Consider the following 20,649-nt stretch of genomic DNA (forward strand, 5'->3'; position numbering starts at 1 on the left):
AATTCTATCCCAGGAACATTACATTGAGAAGATTTTAAAGAAGTTTAATTACTTTGAAAGCAAATCGGTGTCTACTCCGTATGACTCTCAATTGCCATTAGATCATAATGAGGGGAGAACGGTGTCACAACTAGAGTATTCTAGGGTGATTGTCAGTTTGATGTATGCCATGACAAGCACAAGACCGGACATTGCATATGCGGTAAGGAGGCTTAGTAGGTATACGAATAATCCTGGGCATGTGCATTGGTACGCGGTACATAGAGTACTGCGATACCTCAAAGGTACTATAGATTATGGAATAGTCTATAGTGGTTATCCTTCGGTTCTAGAAGGATACACTAACGCTAGTTGGATTACTGAGCGAAATGATCACTCGTCAACGAGTGGTTGGGTGTTTACACTTGGTGGAGGGTCAATCTCTTGGGGATCTAAGAAGCAAACACTTATTACAGACTCGACCATGGCAGCCGAGTTTGTAGCATTAGCTTCTGGTAGTAAAGAGACAGAATGGCTGAGAAATCTGTTGCTAGAAATTCCAGTGTGGCCTAAGCCTATGCCACCTGTATCGCTGCATTGTGATAGTCAAGCTACGTTGTCGCAAGCGTATAACCAAGTGTATAATGGAAAGTCCAGGCATATAGAACTAAGGCATAGCTATGTGAGACAATTGATTGTTAATGGGGTGATAACCATTGATTTTGTTAAGTCAAGTCAAAACTTGGCGAATCCTTTTACGAAAGGCCTTACAAGGGATTTGGTGTTGAAAACATCAAGGGGAATAGGACTTTTGCCCAATTAGTTTAATCACTCCTGGCGGAAACTTAATTCAACTGGTTGATACTCTCAATCTCTTGAGTTCAATGAGAAACTACACCATATGTCGTTATTGGAAACACTTTAAAGCTATTTTATACATTCTAAGGTAAAGTGTTTTGTACCTATAATGTGAATACAAAGGAGGTTGAACTACTTAGTTCTTAATAGATTGTTTTGTGCTAATGTTATAGGAGCACGGATAGCGATCTACCTATGTGAATGTGGAGGTGGTGCCGCTTCCTATAGGTCACAGGGGCTAGACCTTAGAGCATTCATGAATTCAAGATAGAAGACCCAAGGCCAGTTCACGGGTCAACCGATTGGGATATCTGCATTATTTGGAGGATTATGTGTGAGACACGTCCGGTTGGTCGACAGAGGACAACTAGTTCAAAGACACGTCTATTATGCTGCCCTGACCAGCTTTGATATGTTTTCACTAAGTGAATAGTTGAAGTTGCAAGACACTATTTATGTATGCATAAACCTTGTAATAAGAACTGAGAATATTTTATTTGTATTTCGAAAATGGTGGGGGATTGTTAGAGATTTTCAAAATAAAAGAGTTGTCATTTTGGTTTTGTAAAATTTCCTTATTTTCTTAGAATGCTTGTTTTTCCTCTTTGTGAGCTTTGCCCCACATTGGTTAGTTGAGAGATGATGGAGTGGTATATATTAGAGAACATTCATAATATGAGTAATTAATGATCTAGTGTGGTGCAGCTCTATGGTGCTTCGCACCATACCGGCAGAACCGGTGCACCAGTACACACCCACACGCGCATGCGTGCGCGGCGTGGGCTGTGGTGCATTGTGGCGCTTTAGCGGCGTACTTTGCACGTCAGCGCTAGGCGCCTTGTAGGCGCCATTTCTTATTGCGAGTTGGCAGTAAGGTGGCGCTGACGTGGATGCCGCGTGTCACACACGGAGCGGTTCCGATCGGGTGCAACTCGAGCCTAAGGGTGCGTTGGTTCGTGAAGTTGCGATCTCAGCCATTGACCATGAATGGGCACGATCCAACGGATTGGATCAAATTCGATTCGATGTGAATGAAACAGTACACCAGTTCGGTGTAACTGGGTGTGACTGTTCGATCAAGACCGTAGGATCTGATCCAACAGTCAGACTAGATCGGGTGCGTATCCATTCACAATGGGTGCATAGTGGCCTATAAATAGACCACTACTTGACAATATCCATACACACATTATGCCGAATTTCTCCCACATCTCTCTCTATATTTTCTAGCATTTATTCTGCATTCTGTTTTGCTGCAGAAAACAGAATTCAGTGGTTCTCGGTTCTTATGTTCGTTCAGTAGGTATTCTATCCGTTTCGTCAGTGCAAATGCAAACGGAAAGAACTTCGAGTTCGGGCTTCGATTTATCTTGAAGGCAGGTTTGCTGTAACCCTTTGCATACCAACTGGTGGGGGCAAATACTGTTTTTAGGAAAGCGACATTGTCGTGACTCGAAGCGTTTTTCAGCATTTGTGGAGGATTCGCCAACAGTTCAGTATTTGCAGCAATCAATTTTCCAACAAAAATTGTCTATGCCACTACATATTTCTTTTTTAGCTGAATATGATCGAGCTATTCATTCTTAAAATGGCCTATTTTGTAGCTAGGAATTGGAAAAGCGACGTGCAACACAATACAAAGAAGCTGAAGTGATTGTTATAATGGATGGTGAAGGGGCCGGGGGTGGTTACTTAATGATACTATTAGGAATAACATCCCTAGTGATGATTTACCAAAAAAATAAAAAATAAAAACATCCCCAGTGATGCTATCACGGATATATAAGCTACTAAAACATCTTTGACAACTTATAGTGATAAACCTACTTGGGCCGACAAATCTAAAGGCCTATGACCTCATTGAGAAAGAAGATTTTGGGTGCTCTGATCATACTAGTTCTTGGCATTGGCTTTGGAAAAACTCAATTTCCCACAAAAATTATGGTCGGCAGCCCAAGACAGAGATTAATTGCTCAGTAACTCTGTCAGGTTTATTAGAGAAATGACCAAAAACTGTAATTGCGAAATATGTAACTGTGCACCTGAGATTTACCTACATAATTGGAGGGATTACCGTCATGCTTGGAAGTTTGCGAGAAATATATTCCTCGCTCTAATTGGGCTGTCCACAAAGGTTCTACCCTTTGGGGATGGTTTGTGAGGACTGTAAGGGTTCACAAGGATGGTAGTGGCATTCCTTGTGGAATTCTTTTTGCATCGGTGGCTTGGTTTGTATGGAAGGAGAGGAAAACCTAGGTGTTCAATGGCAAAGCTACTAATAGCTATGTCCTTCATAGAAACATTGCATAGTTTGTCTTGTCACTGAGATCAAGCAAGCTTTTTACGCAGTTGAGGTGTCCGTGACAAGCAAGAAGGTTAATCTAATTTATTGGCGTTTTCCTCTGCAGGTATAATAGAACTTAATACTGATGGCGATGGTTGTGCCGAAGGAATTGCTGGGCTTGCGGGATTTGGAGGAATTTCAAAACTAACCAAGGGAAGTGGTTATGCAGCTTCATGGGGAGAATTGCTGGGGCCACATGCTGATGCCAGCGGTATTATGACGGGGCTAATCAGGCATCATGAATACAAGGAAGTCATCATCGAATCCAATCCTGCCGTCGCGATTAATTTGATCAATGAGAGGTGTGTTCAAGAGCACGGCTAATTAAAGAGCTCTTCTAGAGGATATTCGCTTCTTAATGCGAAGGCATGACCGCTCTGTCGTTTGCAATCACACTCTATGTTACCTGGAACGTGGATCGTTCTGGTACGAGGAACGAGAATGGAAACGCAATACGCCACATGCTTAAATTGTGGTACGATAGAGGTAAGCTTCTATAGATAACAAAAATAGAATTTACTCTTCCAAGCGATAAACATCAAGTGAAACTAAATATTGTTGGTTAAATTATTCATACAAAACACATTTCTATGAGCTTAACGACTGGACTTTTTACAATTTATCCCACCGAAATTTCATTCTCTCTCTATTTTGACCATAATAAGTTGACATTTTGGGAAAAAACTAAGGGGATCACTTTGGATCGCTAGTATTACCGTTTTGAAATGGTAGTATACCATGTTTCGGAACATATTCGTACCAAAACGTAATTCGCTAGGGTAGTAGCGTTTTCTGGTAACATAGATCACACCTACAGAGAAGGGAATCGCTGCCTGGCTGGACTTCAAAGGAGCCCAGACCGGAAAAAAGTGATATATTTGGAGCAATCATTCTACAACTATAAACACTTATACAAACTCACTCACATTCACATTGGAGCTCACACACACTACATCTCCAGTTTGTGGGGCCTATCAAAAAATGTAAGTGTGTATGTAAAGTATTTGTGGTTATATAAATATTGTATTTGGAGACTGCTCCTACGAAGTTGCAGGTGCTGGTGGCTATTGAGAGAATAACTAGTTTAGTTCTGCGGCTTCTGCCTTTGTTTTGTTTTATTCTTTCCAGTCAACCGCAAAAGAAAAGAAAAGCAAAGCAAAGAAAAGGAGACCCCATTACGTGGAATGGTGAATGGGGCTGGCACTACCCCATTTGAGAGGTACTTTTTTTTTTTTTTTTGGGGGGGGGTGGGGAACGTCGGAAATCCGAGAGGTACTTTTGCTACTTCATCAAAACCATCAATCACCATCTGTTTTCACATGTCAGTTCTTAAAGCTTGGCTTTGGACAAGGGCATTACAACAATGCGGTTTTGGAACAAAGGTTTTAGATAGACTTGAGCTTTCTCTACTCATTGATCAATGCAACCAATTTGAACATCGTGGAGCTGGGTCGAAACTGATTCGGAGGTGTATGTGTTGCCTGGATCAATTTGCAATTTCTCTACCAGTTTCACAGACTTATTGGTTGACTTTTAAATGAGATTGGTGGGTGTTAGAATCCTTGCATATACTAAATAATATCATGATCATATCGTAATATTGAGATCGTGATTTTATTGTAATTTATTACAATTTCATTATAATTGGGATGATTACCTTTCATAGTTAGGCTCCTTCTCCTTATATAAATAAATGACTCATTCTACGGTTTCATTGTCAAATTCAAATAAATATCTGGCCAATCTTAAGCATTTTATCGTTTCAGAGGTAAAATTCCTGCTAATATTGGGAAGTTTCAGGAGGTGCACTTTCTGGGGAATGACTTCGGTGTCTCCACCCATTTTGGAGACATCGTAATTTTTGGCAAAATAAAATCATTATGAGCATAACCAAAATCATTACAAGCATAATCAAAATCATTACAAACATAACTAGAACCATAACAAGTTATGCCTTGTTATGGTTCTGTTATGCTTATAATGGTTTTGGTTATGCTTGTAATGGTTCCGTTACATCAAAAATTACGGTGTCTCCAAAAGGGGTGGAGACACCGAAGTCATTCCCAACTTTCTGACTCTCTCCAATAATAATTTACTGAGGATGGTTATGGTACACAACCGGTACAAGTGTATAACTAAAAATGTTATGCCTCTTAATGATTAATGTTATGTCTTTCAATGATTAAAGGTTATATGCCATCTCATTGGTTAAGGCTTTGCCTCTCAATGGTTAGTTATGTCTCTCAATGGTTTTGATGCATACGGTATGCACGATTACGCCTATGTTACGCCTCTCAACGGTTTTGGTTACACCTATATTGTTACACGCATGTTTCGTCTCTCAATGGTTTAGTTATGTGGGTGCGTATGGTACTTGTGATATAATGAAGGAGTTTCAAACCTATTTTCAAGGTATCTTTTCAGCAAGAGCAGATTTAGACATGGCGGACACCATTGTTAGCCCAAAGATTTCTATGAAAACCTTATTGATTTTGATGATAACAAAGTAAATTTTATTGAAGAGAAATACAATTAATATTATTTGCTATTGATTTGAATAATATTTATTTTGTAGGACTTGATTGAGTTACACAAGGAAAGACTCTACATCAAAACTCCTATCTCTAATAGTCAAGATTGAAATTAGAAGGAAGAAGATTAAGAACAAATCTTCTCCTAATTTGTGATTGGCTATGAGGACTTCTATGGAAAGCAAATATTAATCAAGGAGGACAATTGAATACTACTTGGAGCTTTATATTATTTCGGCAAATTGAAGGCTTGATTGTAGTTGATGTTGCTCAAGATGGAAGATGCAAACGTTTGGAAAAGAAAAGGATTGGAGTTCAATATTCCAACGGCTAGTGGAGCTTCCACATGTCTGAAGTCTTATTCTCCAAGAATAAATACAGTAGAAGAATGAAGACAATAGAAGAGATCTCCGGAGAAATAATTTAGTGAGCTTTTTGAATTGCAAATCTCTATCAAACTCTACGCTTACATCTTGAATATCTACACTAGCTTGAGTGTTGTTTCTTGAACCTTGTTGTAAAAGGGACTGTACACCCTTATTCATACTCTTGTGAGAGTTAATCTTTTTGTGAGTGATTTTGGAGAGAAAATCACTTGAGAGTTAGGTGTTACTAGCACCGGAGTCAAAACTAGTTGGGTTAGGTGTGACTACCACCGGAGTCAAAATTAGTCAGAGTGATTGGTGATAGATTGCTCGTTGTAAAGGTTGTCTAACACCCACGAAGCTAGAAGGATTGTAACTATTGGAGATAGTGCAGCAAATCCTGAGTTGGACACTTGGGGAGTGGATTAGGCCGTGAAGTTGCGGACTAAACCACTATAAATCCTTGCGTTCGATTCTCTCTTCCCTACTCTCTTTACTTTCAGTTTTGCATATCTATATCACATGAGTAAATTGATATATTATTGAATAATGAGTTGTGGTAGAATATCTTGAATAATTAGTCAATTAGTTTTTAAATTTCTCGTTATATTTGAGATACCCAATTCACCCCCCTCTTGGGTTGCTATTTGGACCAACAACCATTGATGGTATACCTCGCAAGATCTCTGATAAAATGAATCAGTCTCTCACAAGACCAGTTACGGCTGTGGAGGTCCATGATGCTCTTATATATGGGAATGCATCCATCCAAAGCACCGGGAATAGACGGTATGAGGGCTCAGTTTTTTCAATCCTGTTGGCATATTGTCGGCCCTGATGCAGTAAAGGCTGTGCAAAGTTTTTTCCATAGTTCGCACCTGTTACGCAACCTTAACCATGCAAAAGCTTATCGCACTAAACCCTCACATTTTCCACCCATAAGCTTGTGTAAATGTTATTTACAAACTGATCACCAAGATTCTTGCTAATCGTCTCCGACATATCCTTGTTGGTTTTAATTTAATATTTTACTTTAATGTTAATATTAATGTCGTGGGTTTATTTATAAAAGAGGTAATATATGTAGTTAAAGATCGATAAAGGAGTGTAAATACCTTTGAAGTGGTCTCCTTGTTTTACTCCTAATTATTAGTAGCATGTGTTGCATACCAACGGCAGGACAAACCCACTTCAGCTTGATTATCTCCTATTTCTTCTCCTATATACCAGAGTAGTTGGTTGCGTATATTATATATAAATCTAATACATACCAGTCGGCTAATATACAACTAACAGACTCTACCTCTGTTAAAAACACAACAGTGCCTACATAATTATACAGTGCTCTTCTTACCTTTCATACAACAGCTACTTTTGTTCGATCGAGTATTTGGTCATCTTTTATCACAAAAATTTGGTACTGTATTTATACGGATTTTGAGTGTCGGGAAACTACATGGTTCGTGAGTTTAATTCGCTGTACCGAAGAGAATTTGAAGGTCGTTGTATCTTAGGGAAAGAACGCCATCCAACCCCGTGCAGAAGGGGATGCATCATTCCTTAGGAGGGCGCCGTCATGTGCTTCGACCACCCCACAGGCTATTCTTATCTTTTCTCTAATAATATCTAGTTGCCTTATTTGGTTGATTATTGTTCTTATCTAGTTGCCTTATCAGTAATTTGGAGGACGCCAAATTACTGATAATGTTTTAATTTTCCACAAGATTATGCATAATCTAAAAAACAGGCGCCAAGGTCGTAAGGGCTGGTTTGCTCTTAAATTGGACATGGCTAAGGCTTATGATAGATTAATTTTCCACCAGTGCTCTTGCGTTCGTGGCTAAACAAGGGTGGCGCAGTTGATTCGAGGGAACTCGAGCTTATTCCAGAAGTTGTTCAAAGGGAAGTACTTTCCAAATTCTTCCTTTTGGGATGCGCCGTGCCCAGGGACAGTGTCGTGGGCTTGGCGTAAAATTACGTCGGCAGAGCAGTACTTAAAGAGGGTGGCGTTGGCGCGTTGGAAATGGTGAGTCAATCAATATCTGGACTGACCCAGAGGCGGCTCTATGTAGGGCATTGCATGGTCAATTGAACACCCAAACAAATTTTTTTTTTTGCTTAGAATATATGTAAAAATTATTTGTTAAACTTTTTTTGAACACCCAACTTGAATATTATTGAACACCCAATTCTAATAGTCTTGAACATCTAACCCAAAAAAATTGAACACCCAACCCAAAACTAGTTGAACACTCAATCACAACCCAATTATAGCCCATTAATCTATATAATTTGAACACCTAACACATTACCTCAAATAAAGCTCCTAATCATAATTAAAACATTGAAAAAAGAAAGAGAAAATGAAGAATTTATAGGTGTAAGTGTTATGTTTTTTTTTTTTGGTCTAGTTAGCTTATAGAATTACAAACAAAACTTTAAAAAAGCTCAACTACATTGCAAACCCCGTTAACTTGAATAATATTTTTCAAATTTAAGACTGCGATAGAAAATCTCATCATGTCATCATAAAGAACAACAATTTCGAGAAGGTCAGTCTCAACATACTCGCTATAATTTCTTTCAAAAGGTTTTTAGTAGATTAAAATGGTTCAATGTCGGCACAAAATATGAAAACTCATATAGAACAACTGTAAAATTTTACCCCCTCTATTCTCGAAACACTGTCTACTACGCAATACAACTACTTTCAAAAAAAATAATTGTTAAAAAAATAGTATATATTTTTAAGTTCTCATTTCGCTTGGTAGTTAATTTTTTTAGAATAGAGGTTATGTTTTTTTACCTCACACTATTTATACATGTATCATTGGTTAATAGATCAATTGATAGAGTTAAGGTAAATCGTGAACACTTTACTTTAAATTCCTGAAGCCGCCACTGGACTGACCCGTGGCTGCCTCACACACTTTCCTTTACCGTGCTTAGAAGACCACAGGTATCTAATCGGGCGGATTACCAGGTTGAACGAGTGACAGATCTTATTGACTGGGCTTCACATTCCTGGAAAGAGGATTTAGTGAAGGAAATATTTGGGGCTATTGATACGGAGGCTATTCTATCCATTCCTATTAGTTATCACGGGGTACCGGACAAAGGCATTTGGCACCACACGAGTGATGGTATTTTTACAGTTCGCTCTGCATACCATGCGGGTACGTCACTGAATCTGGCTGGTCGGACAAAGGAGAAGGGTGAATCTAGTTCGGGTAGTACACGCAATTTGGGCTGGAAAATTTCGGCTTCTAATAAAGTTGAGTTTTTCATCTGGCGTTGCTTGCATAATGCTATTGCAACTAGTAATAATTTACATCACAGGCAAATGGATGTTAATCCCTACTGTCCAGTGTGCCATAAGGAACGTGAAACAACTGAACATTTGCTATTTGGATGTAAGGGATCAAAGGAAGTTTGGTGCCTAGCTGGCCGCTTTTTCCAGCCCTCATGTGACTGGAAATCGATGGATTTTCCTTCGTGGTGGACATCATTATCACAGGGACAACAAATTGCAGTTCAAAGTGAGTAGCTACAAGCCTTGGCGGCCTATATTTGCTGGTTCATTTGGAAAGGGAGAAACGCAGCTGTGTTCGAACAACAATAGTGGGATCCAGTCTTGATATTTGAAAAGGCCCATGCCGCTTGGGAGGAATACCTTTCGGTTCTTGAAAGAAAAAGGGGTGAGCTTCACGTTGCCCAGCCCAATCAAGCTCAAAAATGGGAGCCTCCACCCACTGGTGTTACCAAACTTAATGTGGATGGTGCTATGAATAAAGACAGTGGCTTATGTGAAATGGGTATGGTTGCTCGTAAATCGGAAGGGATAATTGTTGGTGCTGCTTCTCAGTCTATGTATGGACAATTTCCCCCGCGAGTTATCGAAACCATGGGATTTAGATTTGCATTAACAGAGGCCTTGAATCATAACCTCACACGGATTGAAGTAGAAGGGGATGCCAAACATGTGGTTCAAGCTATCAAGGGTGAGAAGGCTTTTGCAGATTGTGATTCTATTATTTTGGATTGTATTAAGCTTGCTTCCCAATTTACTATATGTGTTTTTTCACCTGTGAAGCATGGTTATAATAGGGTCGCCGATTCTACGGCGAAGCATTTTCTACTTAGAGCTGATACAGAAAGTTGGAGGGAGGATGTTCCATCTTGGCTTGTAAGGACTATCGGGTCATTGGCCCCCTTTGACTTTTAGCAATAAAACCTCTCCTTTTCGAGTTAGGAGTTAAAAAAAAAAGAAGATTAGAAAACAAGATATTGATGATTGATGAGAGTTAAAAAAGAATGGGGAACTTAAATAGGGGTCCTTTTCCATAAAATACTTAAGTCCTCATCCTAATGGGTCTAAAAACTTATCTTTCCATCCTCAAATTTAAATAAATCCTAAACTACCCTTTCTCTCTTCTAATATTTATAATCTTTCACTCTCCTTATCTTTCCTAATTTATCTCATTCTTTCTCCAGTCTTTTTCACTCCTAATCTTCTCTCTCCAATTTTCTCACCTAAAATCTAAAAACAACATTTAAAAATAGAACTAACATCTACCAAACTTGAAAATGAATATTTATAAAGAAGAACGTATATTCGTACAATGACAATAAATAATCATGACATATTTCTGTATAAATATCATCATAAAATTTCATGTTATATTACCTAAAATCCTTCATGAATTTGTCATGAATACGTATTATAAAATTTCCTCCCCTACGAAACTACATTAAACAAAAATTATGACAAAATTTGAGAAATCAAAACACCGATACTGAAATCCTGACAAAATTTTTGAAATCACCATGAAACAAAAAAATCATGAATATATATCATAAAATTGTGCCGATGAAACTACACTAAATCGAAATAATGTCAAAATTCAGAAAAACTGAAACACACATATCAAAATAATGACAAAATTTATAAAATCACCATAAAACATAAAAAATGATGAACACGTATTGTAAAATCGTTCCGACGTGTCATCCCTAGATCTTTATCACCAATACGTGTCAATCCAAAGTCCAATGCTAGGATTTTATCGGAAAGTGAGACTGGTTTGGCATTTTATATATCTCAATTTGATCCAAGGATTTTATCGGAAAGTGGGACTGGTTTGGCATTTTATATATCTCAATTTGATCCAAAAAGAAATGCAATCCCCAATGTGCACATATGTAGAGTTTTTCTGTAATGTCTCGGGGTCATTTCTTCCACAGTCGTTTCATATGCTTCCGCATGTAATGTCTCGGGGTCATTTCTTCCACAGTCGTTTCATATGCTTCCGCATGTGGGTGAGATAGTTTCAAGAATTACTGGTAAATATAATCCAATATGATACATTAGGAAAAAGCGAACCCGTAATTTTCAGGCAAAGAGAACTTTAGTCAACCCGTGGAGGAGGTTGCCGTATGTAGAATCTTAAACGTGTACTAGTATTATATGGGAGCTGATTTCAGCGCTCCAAATATGTCCACCGGCGCTCCAATTTTTGTCCCCATTATCTGGAAATTCCTAATTTACCCTCAGCAGGCCCCATTAACCCCCAAAACACACACCCACTCTCTCTCTCTCTCTCTAACTTTACCCTCTCCGCCTCTGCATCTCAATCCCAAAACCGAGATTTTTATCGAACTAATCCTTTTTTTAGAACTATTAGCCTGATACTCTCGTTTTCAAACTATTTTTAAAACTGCTCGGTAGAGCCACTTCAACAAGCGCTACTTGAGTAGCGTCATTACAATTGGCGCTATTTGCCATGTGGCGCTCTGTCATGTGCTGTGTTGGTTATATGACGTGGACTAGCGCCACTTGAAGCTGCTCTACCTAATCAGGTAGCGCCACTTGAAGTTGCTCTACCTAATCAGGTAGCGCCATTTCAAGTGGCTCTACCTAAATCAGGTAGCGCCTTTTCAACTGGCTCTACCTTATTGAAACATCTTCCCATTAATTTGATCACTTTGTCTTGGTCATGGTGAAAACGAAAGTAAAATCGTTAAAATAAAAATTGCGAACCACTTAGTGTAGAATATTTGGTCATTACAACATGAATAGCGGAAACTATTGTATTTTATGCTTAAGAAAAGATAGATTGACAATAACTACTTTACTTAAAATTGAAAAACAAATGATTGTCCAAAATATAACTAATATAGAACAATGTTGATGGCACTTTAATTCGCTTTAGGGTTTTTATTAACTTCACTAGAAAAAAATTTATTTATATTTTCAGCTTTATTTTTCTACATATCGTGTATATTTATTTTGCTACTGAAGAATTCTAAATATAGTTAACTTTCTCTAATTTATTTTGAAAACCTCATTACAATGTTAACTGTCTTTAATTATGTGGTATTGATTTTGTTATTTTAAACGACAATTTAACAGTTGACACTAAAGCACTACAAAAACTAATAACCATCATAACTTCGCATTATATAGCTCTAACAACAATACTTATTCTCCAACTTCCATGAAAGAAAATAAAAACTAAACATTGCAAGTTACAGATCCATTTTAGCAATTGAAAAGTCAAACATATACATAATTTTAAACATTACAAGTTACATATTTGGTACCGAAGATGACGCTTCTCCCCTCTTTGAACATTTTCGCTTGTTATGCCCATGTCCACCACACAAGGTACAAGACTGTTTGTGTGATGGTTGTGCCTCAAGCCAGTCGTCCATCATATCCATCTCATTTCGAAATCGATTTACTTGTGGACGTCCTCGACCCCTAAGACGTTCTTCATCAGGATGAATTATTGGCCCATTGTAGGGAGGCCAATATGATTTGTCATGCAGCGGTACGAACGTTTCAGAGCTATATATGGCTATGTTTGAGTCAAGCCTCCAAACATTGCTTATGAATCGTGTAGGGTCCATGGCCATTCTATTACACACTGCAATCACATGCGAGCACGGCATCCTCCATTGTTGCATCTTGTTGCAAGTACATGTCTGCTCATTGAAGTGTACTGTGTGCCTGTGATTTCCTTTATATGGGCTAGTTGGATTCATTGGAGTTCGCACCTCGTAGATTCCCGTCTCTCTGTCAAACTCAAGCACTTCGTGCCTTCTTGCTCTCATCCTCCATTCATCGTACTTTTCCGTTGCGAATTTGCTAAATGTTTTACCTGATTCGATCCCCTCCCTTGCTTTGACGGCATAGTTGTTGAAATACGTAACACATTTATAGAATGTCGTCCTAATTGTGGCCACTATGGGGAGGTGTCTGGCTTCCTTGAGGACCCCATTAAAGCTCTCAGATAGGTTTGTAGTACGCGATCCGTATCGCCTACCCCCATCGTGTGCATAGGACCACTTACGTAGGGGTAGCTCTTCAAGATCCTTATTTACTGCACCGTTGGAAAACCTTTGAAGTTTTTGTAGCTCAATCTCAAACTTTCGAACTTGTATTTCACAGGCTGCTAGTTTTACTTGGTCGCCCACAGTTTTATTGTACCTTCGTGTGTAGTTTACCCCCAAGTGGCGGGCGCAGTATCTGTGGTATGTCGCCGGGAGTCTCCATTGTGGAGCATCTTTGAGATATGAAAGAAGACCTGAGTGCCTGTCTAAAATGAGACACAAGCCTTGACGTTGAGTAACATAAAATTTTATGCAATCAAGGAACCACCCCCAATTTTCCTTGTTCTCCTTCTAGACGATAGCGAATGCAATAGGAAAGATTTGATTCTCAGCATCTTGACTTACAGCAACAAGCAACGTTCCCTTGTATTTTCCTGTCAAAAAAGTACCATCAACACTAATTACTGGGCGACAATGCTTGAATCCTTCAATGGCTGGTCCGAAAGCCCAAAACACAGCATCAAATATAACATGTCCCGGCCTGCCTGTCTCCTTTGTTATGATATGGGTTTGAGTACCCGGATTCCTTTCTTTAATAGCTTCCAGGTATTGAGGGAATTCAGCAAATGAGTCTTCCCAGTCACCGTAAATGGCTGCTATAGCCATTTGCTTTGCAGCCCATGTCTTTGCATACGATGGGTAGTAACCGTCGCACTTATCTTTTACCATTGCTTGAAAAGCCTTGACCTTCGTACTTGGAGATGCTTCCACGGTTGACATAATCATATTTGCAATGTAGCGAGCGTCGAGCATCTGATGATCTGTGGTGACATTGAAAGCCAAGCAGCTGTGGGGTCCTGCATATCTCGTAATTTTCCAGACATCCTGATCCGGCTTCCTTATTGCTCGAAGTCGCCACGAGCATGGGTTTTGGTTTGCGCATTTGTAGACCAACAAACGGGTTGTGGACTGTTCTGTCTTTGCCACATAATTTCTGTCCATGCTATATTTTTTCACTGTATTTTTAACCTCAAGCTTCGAAAAGAACATCTGCGGAAAAAAAATCGATACATGTAAGAGAATGCAATGTTTTCAATGAATACCACATTTTGCCTATGAATTGTATGCTGGAATATAGAGTGGGAGAGTTCTCTTTTAAAAATACCTGTCCCTCGAAAAGCTCAGACCTCCCGTCCCACCTAGCGTGACTACTCGTTGGCATTGGTGGACTAGGGTCAACGAGGTTGGTCCATGTGTCTTGTGTCATCATGGTGGATGACTTTTCGAACATCCTTATTGGGTCTTGTTCACCTTCGTCGGCCTCTAATCCTGCATCAACATCTTCCTCCGAGCTCTGTGAGGCCTCATCAATGTCTCTGATATGCATGCCAAATGCTTCGATGTCTGTAATGTCATCATGTACTTCCTCATGTATGATAGGTTCCTCGGCAACGTCTTCCAAATTCTCCTCGTTTTCAATGAAAGTGTTGTCATTTCGTCGGTGTTGCGAAATATTTGGCTGCGATTGTCGTTGTGATCGATGACTCGAACGATGGTGAACGACACTTTCATTTGCTTGGCTACCTATGGCACCCATCGTTTCTGCGAACAAAACGGGGGTGTAGCCGGTGATTTTATCAGATATATCAAACATCATTCCGATGCTACTATCATCCACGACATCAACTGCGGCGTATTGGTATGTTGCATGAGGATAGCTCATAATTGGGAATGGGTAGGTTATTTTCATCATTGTTGCCGGCATACCCGCTGCATTCCAAATCATCTCTTGCAAGTCATTAAGAGTTATCCCTCTCACAATTGATAAGGGGATTGTCCTACCACCGACGTAGGACGGGCCGTTTGGTTGTTGGACAACATGCCCACATATGTAAACCAATACGTACATAGGGTTTGAATCGCTCATTTTTAATGGAAGATGAAAATTGTAGTTCACGTTGTGTCTATATTTACTTTGGAGTTGACATAAATGATTTATAGGGACTTGGATTTATAGGGGACTTGGCATTTTGTTCAGTCAAGTAAAGCCTATCTAAGTAGCTTTACTGAAGTCATTGGTCATGCAGATTGATGGCTGGCAAGATTCCAGTCAAACTGGATCGATCTGTGCATGGGACCCAGTCAGGGTAGCGCCACTTGAAATGGCTCTTCTTAAGTAGCGCCACTTGAAATGGCTCTACCGGTATGGCCTACACAAGATTCTATCGGGAGCTAAAGCTAGCGCCACCTTAAGTGGCGCTACTCCATAAGAATAGCGCCACTTCAAATGGCTCTACCATGTTATGTGATGAATTTCGTAGTGACGTACATATGGAAAGGATAAAGTTGAAGTTAATTGTTCTTACCACTCCATCTACGCCACAACCAACACGGCTAATACAACGCCTGGTAATCCTGTCATACCAAGTCACGTAAGGGTCGTCGAAGGGGTATTCAACTAAGTCGATATCACCCGGCGGTACAACTAGATTAAGTCTATTATTCCAAACTTCTATAATTGTCCGGTACTTCAAGGCCCAATCTAACGCACCACTTTGAAGGGTTTTGCCGTGCGGCGGATCTAAAGAGCGAGACGGTGGTGGGATGCATTGGCGGAAACCAAATTGGCGCATGACTCGCTCGGGCTGGTGATATTGACAAGTAGCATAGTAAATTAGGGGAACAGTAGCCCGCCAAACAGCTCTGCCAGCCCGACAATATTCTGGTAGAGACTCAAGGAGCTCCTCACTGTATGGGGTCCAAATGACCTACAAAAATATATGTTCAAAAAATACATCGAAGCAATTCAATGCAATCAACATGTTTTGTACAGAAGGGAGAAACATGGTCATGAAAACAATTAAGAGTAAAGGTATTAATTTTTAAGCAGTTCAATGCAATCAACATGTTTTATAAAGAAGGGAGACAGATGGTCATGAAAATAGTTAAAGAGTAGAGGTATTGAAGCAAACTTGCGTACGTACCTCATCCGGTCTCTGGATGTCAAGGTGGTACCTGTAAGAGCCTACGAGATGGGTCGCCAAGTCAGGGGAATGAAATATATCGTCCCACCTGAGAATTGTACAAGTTCAACATAAAGAAAGAACAGAATATCCAACAAAAATAACCTAAATGTTAAGTTTTGAACAAAATTATTTTTTTAACTCTTTTGTGCTTAAATTTGAAGTGAACTTACCGTCCAATAAGTGGAGCACCAGCCTTCGGAGCACGTTTCCCTAATCGTCCAGGGGCAAGGTAGGGCAACCGCTCCCAAGCCCAAACCTGCAATAGTATGAAGCAACCAGTAATCTGTTTTGTGCCAGCCTTACAACCATGGCATAGGTTATGGTAGAGATTGGCAAGAGCACCACTGCCCCAACTGTACGTCCCAGCTTCATCAAAGTTCTCCAAACGTTCTAGGTTAGCGAAGTGCACATATCCCCCTGTGTGGAAGATGAACACACAATTAGAGAAAATAATCTCAGAAACTGCAGTTCCATAAACTTTAACGCAAAAACTGACTTTGTACAAGAATAACTAAGACATGATCTTCATGCATTTTTTTAGATCTACGAGTCTAGGTTCAAAATCAGAAATCGGATCGCAATTTCATCACCCAACCTCAAAATTATGGCCGTTTCCCTAACACGTGTCTGTGCAATCAGCACAGTCCAAAAACTGCGCGCTACATGGTCACGAATTTTTACAGAATTCAATACTTCAAATCCGATTGCGAAATTTTTACCATAGATAAAGGACTCATAGAGGAACTCTCTATAAAAATCTCATAATTTTTGGAGTCTAGGAACTGCCTCAAAAAAAATCCACAAAATCAGGACAGATACCAAATTTCTCAATTCTGCAGTTTTCCAGAAAATTACCCACTGTTCTTCCTGTGATTTTCGACTCTTAAACCCATCCAAACTACTTCCTAGAACATTCAATCAAATGGAAACATGTTTAGACAATACTCAATGATTCTATTTATGCTCAATACAATGCCCTAAAAGTGTTTAAGTTCAATTCAATCCAAATAAATCATAACTAATTCAACTAAAACTCAAAAAGAGTAAGATCAAGACACAAAGATAGCTAGCTCACATTTGTATTCGTAGGAAAACATTAGAGATCAACCCTCCAACTAGATTCATCTCAAGAAAGCAAACCAATATTATTTTTCAGCAAGAAGCTTCACAGGACAGCCCAACTTTGAAACATCGCTATAAATTGTGCTTTTTACTTTTTTTAGTGATTCTAGTGCCGAAAGTTGCGTAACAGGATGTACTACAAAAGTTGTGAAGGAACCCAAGTCAGATTCGAACCTAAAGGATGGAAAAATGAGTAAATACTGTTGGTTCGCGAATCTGTCAGGAAACAGATTTCCTGGTTTCAACCCAGATTTCGGAAAATCACTATAAATTGAATTCTCAACGGTTTTGGGCAATTCCAGCGGCAAAAGAACAAGCTTTAAGTCTAGTTTCTAACTTGTGAAGGAACCAATACCTAATTCAAAGTTTTACAAATGAGAAATTACGTAAAAACTGAGACCCAGTTTGCTGTCAGAAAACTGCTATGTACACATGCTACATACACGAAATTCTACTACTCAAATCTAACAAAATTCATCAACTAAACATGAAATACAACTACTAAAGCGTGGAATTCAACATAAAAGCCCTACGTTGAACATTTGAAATATTTTCTACAAACGATTGCAACATACCTGAGTGGTCAGCAAATATAGTCTCCCCCATAAGCAACAACAAGTAGCCGCGCGCCTGGCGCGCAACAACCTCTGGGTCTGCCCCTTCCTCTACTTGGCCAGTGAACCTATCACTTAACCAGCTAGCCTTGACCTTCATCCCGTTTATGTCCGACTCTTCTGTAGGTTGTTCCCCCAATAGATGCCTACATAAATCATTAGGCTTCAAATTTGTATTTCCAGTCACAGGTTTACCGTCAACTGGAATGCCTAACAAAACCTCAACATCTTGTAGCGTGATTGTGGACTCACCGGGCCGCAAGTGAAACGTGTGTGTCTCAGGCCGCCATCGCTCTAAAAGTGCTGTAATGAGACCCCAATCCACGGACACAAAAGGCAATGAACAAAGGCCCTCTAAACGGGCACGCCGTATCAACTCTAAAACAGGGGGTGATGGCCATGGCAATGCTCGTATACCTTTCTTCGCACTACGAACTCTGACTTTTTTTGAATCCACAGGCCGTGTGCGCTAAAATAAATTGTTAATTCATGGATTAGATTGACAAATTTACACTAAAGTTTATGAAGTACGTACATTATCCAAATGTCACTTACATCAGCTTCCCAGACTTCTCGAGAGCGGTGCTGATGTTGTAAACATAGAATCGACCCATCTCTGGGCCCCGGGTCAGGCCTACGAAGCGCATTAAGGTTGAGGTCCATAGTATGACCTATATTTTAGATTAATTGTCAATTTCGACATATTATCCACATTGCTAAACAAAATATAGGCAAATTTATAAAGACTTGAACATGGGTTTTTGCACCTACACAATTTAAGGTGATTTCCAATTTTCCTTGACGTACACTAGCCAAGGTAAAATAATGCGTATAATGAATAGGAAGTGTATATCTTGCCATTCCATACCTATTGTATTATGTTTAAGAAAAGATGGATTGACAATAACTACTTTGCTTAAAATTGAACAAAATAAAACGATTGCCCATAATATAACTAATGACCAACAATTCATAAATTTGCATTACATAGATCAAACAATAATACTTCACTAAGAACTTTCTTTAAAAAAAAATACAACAGATTTATGAGTCATAAGTGGCTAGCTTTCCATTTTGCTTGAACTAAGCCAAAAAACTATCCTATCCTCCAATCACAAAAGATTGAAGACAAAAAAAATTAAATTCTTTTATGAACTTTCAAGATTGTAAAAGATTTTGAAGCATTAGTTTTATTTTGATTGGCACATGGTATGTCGAAGACAAAGCTAGAACATAAGAAAAAGATATGTAAATAGCATGCAGTAACAAACAAAGCTGTTTGAAAACAAATCCACTTTAAGCCCAAAGAACTTGATGATAATGATTTAGGGTGGAGCACGATTCAGAAAAGGAATTTTATATCCAAGTAGAGTTCTACTGTTGTTGACTGGACCTAAGTTCTACGTATTTTTCCCTTTCCCCAAAGCCTCACCGCCATTTTCTCATGCTCCTCCTCACTGCAGACTCCACTCTCCTACCAGGTAAAAAAGCCATAAACCCACTTCAAAGTCAGAAAATTGATTACTAGCCTTTATGTGAACAACTTGGGTGTATAAAGTGCTAAATTGCTCTGGACAAACAAATACTTGCCATATTGTTGTGGGTGTGAGTTGCATTGCAACATTTGGGTAGTTTAGCCAGCAACATGAGAGAAATGAACCCTATGCGAGGGGTGAAAATAGGTAAACGACCACAAACCCACTTCAGAAAGTCACTAGATACACATACATTCATAATCTTGGGGTGCATAATGTGCATGAGGAGAGTTATGGTTCCGATTTCACGATAGGATTCATACCAGAAAAACAGCCCCAAACCCATTTCAGACAATTCCCTAAAATCTAGAGATGTGCTTATAAAGTGGTGTATGAAGTGCTAAACTTTTATGGGTTTGAATGTAAAATTTGCAGAGATTAAGCAGCAACGGAAGAGGGATGAACCCTTTGTGGGTGTAAACCTAGGCACGGATGTGTCGAATTTCCTCTCTCCTACCGATTTGGTCGCTTTCTTACACCTACAGAAGACCACCCATCTCGCGTGTGGACTGGGCCCATGGATTTTCTTCCTTACTCCTCTCCATAAATGCTCGTAATCAGAATAGTAGAGAGTAGAGAATGCAAAGAAAGCACAGAGAAAGCCGAAGAGAGAGAGATACATACGGTGAACAGCCAGCAAGTCAGTGACGATTGTTGCCGGTTTTTGACGGCGTCCGTCGAGCGGTCTCGGCTAGCACGAGGGTGGGTATCGCAGAGAGGGAAGGGAGCAGAGCAGAGGAGAGGAGAGAGGGAGAAGAAGCGCCGTTGGAATTAGATACAAAAGCCCTAGAGCCGGATCAAAAAAAAATAAAGAAAGAGCTAGAGCCAGTTCAAGTGGCTCTACTAATTTGAGTAGAGCTATTTCAAATGGCGTTTGTCCACGTCATACAGCCGCGTGGCACAGGTGTAATTCCATAGCGCCAATCGGAATAGCGCTACT

General features: G+C 39.5%; 3 protein-coding genes across 3 annotated transcripts; 1 reads left to right on the forward strand and 2 right to left on the reverse strand.

The window, feature by feature from the left end:
* Positions 1 to 3,549: 3,549 nt before the first annotated feature.
* LOC131328370 (uncharacterized) lies at positions 3,550 to 10,302 on the forward strand. The gene is made up of 8 exons (XM_058361319.1): positions 3,550 to 3,667; positions 4,310 to 4,400; positions 4,533 to 4,649; positions 4,948 to 5,035; positions 6,781 to 6,866; positions 7,927 to 8,103; positions 8,973 to 9,616; positions 9,710 to 10,302. The coding sequence occupies exons 1-8, from the start codon at positions 3,550 to 3,552 to the stop codon at positions 10,300 to 10,302; spliced, it is 1,914 nt and encodes a 637-aa protein (XP_058217302.1).
* Positions 10,303 to 12,665: 2,363 nt separating this feature from the next.
* Positions 12,666 to 15,339, reverse strand: LOC131328371 (uncharacterized). Its single transcript, XM_058361320.1, has 3 exons — positions 14,578 to 15,339; positions 13,862 to 14,462; positions 12,666 to 13,678 (listed from the first exon to the last, which is right to left on the reverse strand). Exons 1-3 carry the CDS (start codon positions 15,337 to 15,339, stop codon positions 12,666 to 12,668), a joined length of 2,376 nt encoding a protein of 791 aa, XP_058217303.1.
* A 322-nt stretch (positions 15,340 to 15,661) lies between these two features.
* LOC131328372 (serine/threonine-protein phosphatase 7 long form homolog) lies at positions 15,662 to 19,236 on the reverse strand. The gene is made up of 5 exons (XM_058361321.1): positions 18,730 to 19,236; positions 18,136 to 18,643; positions 16,609 to 16,855; positions 16,397 to 16,484; positions 15,662 to 16,180 (listed from the first exon to the last, which is right to left on the reverse strand). The coding sequence occupies exons 1-5, from the start codon at positions 18,835 to 18,837 to the stop codon at positions 15,662 to 15,664; spliced, it is 1,470 nt and encodes a 489-aa protein (XP_058217304.1). The 5' UTR covers positions 18,838 to 19,236.
* Positions 19,237 to 20,649: the final 1,413 nt, after the last annotated feature.

This window comes from Rhododendron vialii, chromosome 6a, assembly GCF_030253575.1.
Source record: "Rhododendron vialii isolate Sample 1 chromosome 6a, ASM3025357v1".
In the NCBI taxonomy this organism is placed as follows: Eukaryota; Viridiplantae; Streptophyta; class Magnoliopsida; order Ericales; family Ericaceae; genus Rhododendron; species Rhododendron vialii.

What these genes read in the sequence shown, in the direction of transcription:
- LOC131328371 (XM_058361320.1), bottom strand. Translation starts at nt 15,339, where the DNA reads ATGAGCGATTCAAACCCTATGTACGTATTGGTTTACATATGTGGGCAT. An exon ending in CTGAGCTTTTCGAGGGACAG is followed by an intron (nt 14,463 to 14,577) that starts GTATTTTTAAAA and finishes TTTTTTCCGCAG; the next exon opens with ATGTTCTTTTCGAAGCTTGA. An exon ending in CCCAGTAATTAGTGTTGATG is followed by an intron (nt 13,679 to 13,861) that starts GTACTTTTTTGA and finishes GTCTCATTTTAG; the next exon opens with ACAGGCACTCAGGTCTTCTT.
- LOC131328370 (XM_058361319.1), top strand. Translation starts at nt 3,550, where the DNA reads ATGACCGCTCTGTCGTTTGCAATCACACTCTATGTTACCTGGAACGTG. An exon ending in GGCACTACCCCATTTGAGAG is followed by an intron (nt 4,401 to 4,532) that starts GTACTTTTTTTT and finishes GCTTTGGACAAG; the next exon opens with GGCATTACAACAATGCGGTT. An exon ending in ACAACAAATTGCAGTTCAAA is followed by an intron (nt 9,617 to 9,709) that starts GTGAGTAGCTAC and finishes AGTGGGATCCAG; the next exon opens with TCTTGATATTTGAAAAGGCC.
- LOC131328372 (XM_058361321.1), bottom strand. Translation starts at nt 18,837, where the DNA reads ATGGACCTCAACCTTAATGCGCTTCGTAGGCCTGACCCGGGGCCCAGA. An exon ending in TATATTTGCTGACCACTCAG is followed by an intron (nt 16,856 to 18,135) that starts GTATGTTGCAAT and finishes TCTTCCACACAG; the next exon opens with GGGGATATGTGCACTTCGCT. An exon ending in GGTGCTCCACTTATTGGACG is followed by an intron (nt 16,485 to 16,608) that starts GTAAGTTCACTT and finishes TACAATTCTCAG; the next exon opens with GTGGGACGATATATTTCATT.